We start from the raw sequence: 6298 nt of genomic DNA, 5'->3' as shown, positions 1-6298 counted from the left end.
CCAAGAGAGAGAAACACCACCAGAGACAGAGGTCGGGAGAGAGAAGCACCATGAGGCACAGCACAGGTGCTCTCAGGGATTCTAGGGAGGACTCCAGGCTCCACAAAGCCAAGGGTTCTACTGAGGAAGGAAAACTAACACCTAACTTACATTTACTCTTCCTGTGCAGACATGCTTTGACTGTTCTTAAATAACGTCAAATAATTTGCATTTATACTACCTAAAGTTGTGTATAAACATCAATGCATCCAACAGCCTCCAAACTTAAAAACAAAGAGAAAGAACCTCTAGTGCCCAGAACGGGGGAACCCACACAGGGAGTGGCAGTTTAAACCACATGATTCACAAGGACAATAGGATCCTACGTGCCTAGGGTTTTAATGTTGGTGCGAGGTGTTGATTAGATCAGGCCCCTTTCCTGGCCTGTTCTGAAACTCTGATTGTTTTAGGCTCCCTGCCTCACACTTGATAGCTGCCCTTCCACATGTGTCCTTTCAAATCCCCAGTACGAACTCTGTACAAGATGAGGCTGAAGGCAGATTCCACGGCTTCCCGTTAGAGCAGAGGTTCCCCAGCTTAGGCTTCTGCTAGAAATACCTGAGGAATATCTTGTCAGAGATGGTTGTTGTGATGCCCAGGCCACACCCCAAGCCCATTACACCAGAAACTCTCAGATTGGGATCCAGCCAAGATTTGAACTGGTTTTTTTTTTTTTTTTTTTTTTTTGGAGACAGGATCTTATTCTTTTACCCAGGTTAGTGTACAGTGAAGTCATCATAGCTCACTACAGCCTCAAACTCCAGAGATCAAGTGAGATCAAGTGATGCTCCTATCTCAGCCTCCCAAGTAGCCGGACTACAGCCCCCCACTGCCACACCCAGCTAATCTATTTTTTGCAGAGACATCTTGCTCGGGCTGATCTTGAACTCCTGGCCTCAACTGATCCTCCAACCTCAGCCTCTGAAACTGCTAGGATTATAGACATGAGTCACCTCACCCAGTCTCCATCTACTGCTTTAGAGTCATCACATGTATTATTTCTTTAGTTCGAGTTATTTAGCCAGATTATCCTAAGGAAAGACCCAGATTGTTTCCATCTGCCCCAAAAGGTTCTCATGAACCCTTCCTTTGCAGGTTGCTGGACACACACTTGTTGCCTACATCCCCTCTTCATTTCAATGAGTAACCACATCACAAAAGAAAATACTTCTGGTCCACCTGACTCGTTCCTGTGACTCACAGAGTTCCAAGTGACCCCACTCTCTTTTCTAAATATTCCCAAACCATCTTTCTCATGATTCACGTAGAGATCTTGTCCAAGACTAACGTCAAGTTCATAAGCCTGAGAAATCCAGATTTTTTTTTTCCAAATTGAAAACTACAACTCTAGCCTTCTAATCCTTCTGCTTTATCACAATTCCTCAAAGACTTTGAATAATCGTCCAGCAACCTCATATGCAAATTAACTCTTGAAAGAAGTTGAGTGTTTATATGGGCTGAGGTTGCAGGGAGGATAAAACTAGAGTCTGTGTTTTGGTTTTGACTGAGCTGAGAAGGGTGAGGATGTTTAAAAATGAGGTAAAAATATCTTAACTCAAGCAAAGGGTGGGGGGTGGGCTTCTAGCATTGCTGCCGGAAATGGGCAAGACAGAGCCCAGTCCAGAGCACAAGTAAGAAGACAGGGTTCTAACTGAGGGACACCATTCAGTTGGTGAAAGGAAGGCTCAGAAGCATAGTCTGTGAGCTGTTCTGGCCATTGCTGTTTCCTGTGTGACCCTTATAGGCAAGGGTGTTGTATTTTTTGCCTCTGAATGCCCAAATTATACAACACACCCTAAGAAATAATAAAGATTACGTATATGTTTATTGAATGAATAAATGAATGAATGGGTTGGTTTTCAGGTTGTTGTTTTAATGCAGCAGTTAACTATAGCTTTTCTTGTTCTTTTAAACCAAAACAAAACAGAAGGACAGCTCTCTGCCATGCTCACGAAGTAATCTACATGTCCTGTTTATGAACTCATGCTGTCTACCATGAGCTATTTTTAAAGCTCTTACAGAAAGCCAGGTCTGTTTCTTGACAACTACTCCCTACCTACTGAAACTGAGTCGGGATATTTAGGGAGCTGTTGACAAATAACACTTGGAAGGCTAAATTTAGTGTCGAGTGTGGGGTGGGGTGGCTGTCATCCTTGGACTTACCTTCAGTGTCCCGCCCCCTTTAAAAATAACCCATGACAAACACATCAGGTACAAAAAATTCTCCAGTTTAACGTGAAATACAAGCTCAAGTTGGATTATATTATATCTGTGCATGAGTGAGTCCTTCAGAAATTCATCTAATTACAATCAGTCTGAGAAAAATAAGATGGCAAAATGGCTATGCTTGGAGAAATGAACTATCCAAAGAGTGTAATATTGCCATTGAGAGAACAGAGCAGCTACAGAGTAATATAATGAAGGGGGCAGGCGCAGATGAGACTGGAGCTCATAATTTTATTCTGGCGTCCATCTGAGAAGGGAAATGGTCTCCATTGTGGTGATGTATGGAGTGCGTTTTATCTCTGGGGAGGGCTACAAGTGTCCTACAACCCTGGTCTGTATCTTCTTGACTGCAGCACGTCCCACATCACCCCCGTGTCCTTGGCACATAGTGGGCCCTTTTAAAAAGTCTCTGCTGTTCTCATTGACAATGTTGACATTGCTTTTGCTACTGATGATATGGACGAGGGAGATGAAACTTTAAAATACGTGAAATTGGGGCAGGGGTATTTGTTTGTTTTGCTTTTTTTTTCCTTTTTTGAGACAGAGTCTGGCTCTGTTTCCTGGGTTAGTTTGCAGTGGCCTCATCATAGCTGACTGCAACCTCAGACTCCAGGGTTCAAGCGATACTCCTGTCTCAGCCACTCTAGTAGCTGGGACTAGAGGTGCCTGCCACAATCCCTGGCTAATTTTTATCTATCATATTTTTTTTTTTTTTTTTTGCAGTTTCTGGCCAGGGGCTGGGTTTGAATCCGCCACCTCTGGCATATGGGGCTGGCACACTACTCCTTTGAGACACAGGTGCCGCCCCTATTTATCTATCTATCATCAAGACAGGTCACTTTTGCCAGGGCTGGTCTTGAACTCCTTGCCTGAAGCAATCCTCCCACCCTTGTTGCAGACTGGAGTTACAGGCATAGGTGTGTGTGCACAGACTGACTCAAGGCCTGGAGTTCCCCCCACCCCGCCCGTGATAAAAGCCGCATCTCTTCAGAGGTAGTGGGTGGGCAGGGAGGTATCTGGCTGCCGGATGCCTTCACGTGTGAGCTGTACCCTGAAAGTGGAAGGGCTCTCGTTGGTGAGGGACAGCGCTGGCTGAAGGTGGGGTGAGCTGCTCATGACCTGACCTGGCAGCTATGGGGGGCCATGGGCTCACCTTGGCTGTGTTTGTCTGACGCTGGGGCTGAGGCTCAGTGCTGAGGCTGTGGAAGGGCCTCTGGTCTAGGGACACATCCATAGTAAACTGCAAACACCCGTATGTCTAAGGAAGACAGAAGGTCGTCCTATGCTGGGTTCCCCTTGGCTGCAGAAAATCTTGGTGAAGGGAGCAACCCAGAGACCAAGGGACCCTTAGAAATAAAGAGACGACACAAAGAGCCTGCTGAGGCTCAATGCAGCAGCTCTGGGAACTCAGGGAGAGGAGGGAGTGTTACCAAGAAGGCTAAGAGAGAAAGATGGGGGGTGGGCAAAGGGGGGCTACAGAAGCTCAGCTGTGACCAGGGATGCCTCACCCCGATGAACTCTACTCCATTTCATGTCTTTTCCCGGATGCGTCTACGCTGTTGTTTGCAACACCACTTACTTGAAATGGATCGTGGCCCCTGCTATCCTGCCTCCCAGGGCCAGCACACGGTTAGCCTCCCGGGCGTGTGCGCCACTGCCCTCCCCTTTGCCCATTCAGGCAAAGCCCTCAGACTCTTTTATTTGCCGCCCTCCACTCTCTGGTTGTATAGTTGGTCTTTATTTTTGATTTTGTCTTTTTGAGATGGAGTCTTACTCACCCAGGCTAGAATGCCATGGCCTCGACCTAGCACACAGCAACCTCAAACTCAGGCTCGAGTGATCCTCTCGCCTCCGCCTCCTAGACTGCTAGGATTACAGGCATGAGCCACCAGGCCCAGCCTGATTTCAGAGCTTTTATTTTAATTCATGTGAACAGGATGAAGGACCCAGTAGCCCATTCCAACTCAATGGCCCGTTCCAACTTTTTAGCAGGGAAAAACATGAATTGCTCCCCAAAAAATGTGTGGGGGGAATTGTATATTATGTTACAAGAAAAAAATTAGTTTATTGTTTATTTATAAAATAGAGCCCTAAACTGTAGTAAATAACTATGTAACTATGTTACAATAAAAAATTATTTATTGTTTTATTTATAAAAGAGCCCTAAACTGTAGTAGATACTGTAGTAACGAGTCAGTTACTAATCAAGAACTGTTACCATTTATTTTTTTTTTAATTGTGGCCTTTCTCATCTTTAGCAAAGGATGCATATTTGGGGGTCAGTTTCCAACTGCTAGAAGACACAGGCCCCACAGCCCCAGGTGATGCCTCTGGGAACCCCTGCTCTGTCCCAGGGATCCTCCTCCCCAGGAACACTCATGGGGAACTTCATCCTTTGCAGTATCCAGCTTCCTCCCTCCAACATCCTCAGGGCCACCTCCCTCCACCGCAGCCCTCAGAACACACATGTGTCACCCTTGGGCACAGCCAAAGAGAACTTGGTGGGGACAGAAAACAAAAAGACACTCTTCACAGCAAGAATAAGAAGCCTCATTTATTTATTAATAAGAATCATTAAAAGTATTTGTTGTACCTAAGTCTCTCATCTTCTAGACCAAGGGTCACCTTCTTCTGGAAAGGGCTCTGTGGGCCACATGCTCCCTGCCAGGACTGCTCAACTCTGCCATTACACACTCAAAAGCCGCAGTAGACAATATGGAGCTGAACAAGCATGGCAGGTGGCAGGGTTCCAGGAAACCATTTACAGACACTGAAATCCAAATTCATGTAACTATTGTGTGTTATGAAATGGTATTCTTCTTTTGTTTTTATCCAACTATTTAAAAACGTAGAAACCATCCATAGCTCCCAACCCCTCTGAGAGCTGGGAGTGGAGGGAATCAACGAGTGAGAGCAGACAGACCCTTTCAGCTCTATCCTGAGAGCTGTTCCCACCAGTCTGGCTCCACCTTCCCTCGGAGGGCAGCTTAGAGCCCTCACTGGAAAGCGCCTCCCAACAGTGTTGGCCCACTTCCGAGCAGGTCCTATTTGGAGGGGCAGCCCAGTGTGGTGGACAGAGGGCGGGTTCTGAAGACAGACACACAGAGTTCCCATCACAGCTCAGCCACTAACCAGCCAAGCAGCGGGGCCAGACTGCCTCCTTCACCAGGCGAGGTGTAAGCAAGCACAGAAAGCATCTGCGGCTTCTTAGATATTTGTTTCTTTCCTCTGGGCTTTTTTTCATTCCCAAATTCTAAACATAGCACATTTTTTTGAACCTAAGAAGATATTAATTATTCGCTAAGTATTGTGGCCACTAACATCAGATTTATAAGTTAGTCACTTAACCTACACAAGCAGGTGAATGCAATACTGTTTAAGGCTGAGGCATCTTCTGCCCAAACAGCAGGATAAGAGAGATGAGTCCCTGACAACTCAGGGCACATGCTGGTGTGGGCCCTGGAAGGGCAGAGAGCTGTTTGGAGATGTGCAGATGTGTCTGTCTCTGGAGTTAGCAAGTAAGCGTCCATGTAATCACTGGGGACTGGACACTGCTGCATCCCAATGGTCACATGATCTTGGCCGTATCAAGTAACCATTATCACATCAGAGTCTACGAGAGTTATAAATACACTGGATAACAATGGAGTATGACAATAGAAACAGCTCACACTCCCTAAGACCATCTCTCCCGTTCTGAAGAAGTTTTCTGAAATCAACTGCATTGCAATGAAGAGGCAGCCAGAGCGAGTGAGAGGAAAACTTCAAATCTTTCAGAAGATGGAGAAAGAGCCTCAGCTCAGAGCAGGGTCTCCAGTGCTCGAGTACCACACTGCCTTGGTCACAGGAGACCTGGACCATCTTAGGACCCTCATGGGCCAGTTCTTCCAGGACGCCAACGTGGTGTTTGAGATCAACAAGGATGAGATGGAATGGCAGGTGAAATCTTCAGCCACGTTCGGACTGTCAGGTACCCTTGTTCCTTTAAAGCTCAGTTACTTGCTTTTAAGGAGCTACTAACACTCTCTCTGAA

At 46.3% G+C, this 6298-nt stretch overlaps 1 protein-coding gene across 1 annotated transcript in view; it reads left to right on the top strand.

Moving 5' to 3' along the window:
- ASB18 (ankyrin repeat and SOCS box containing 18) overlaps nt 1-6298 on the top strand; it is a 65351-nt gene that overhangs the window by 13717 nt on the left and 45336 nt on the right. Inside the window, exon 2 of the mRNA XM_003798229.1 lies at nt 6113-6235. Within this exon, the coding sequence (XP_003798277.1) occupies nt 6113-6235 (123 nt within the window). The remainder of the gene's footprint in view (nt 1-6112; nt 6236-6298) is intronic.

The sequence above is a fragment of the Otolemur garnettii genome, unplaced genomic scaffold, assembly GCF_000181295.1.
Source record: "Otolemur garnettii isolate 467f Iridium unplaced genomic scaffold, OtoGar3 scaffold00133, whole genome shotgun sequence".
Taxonomy (NCBI): Eukaryota; Metazoa; Chordata; class Mammalia; order Primates; family Galagidae; genus Otolemur; species Otolemur garnettii.
Note: the sequence above shows the minus strand (reverse complement) of the source record. Positions and strands in the feature narration are given on the sequence as shown.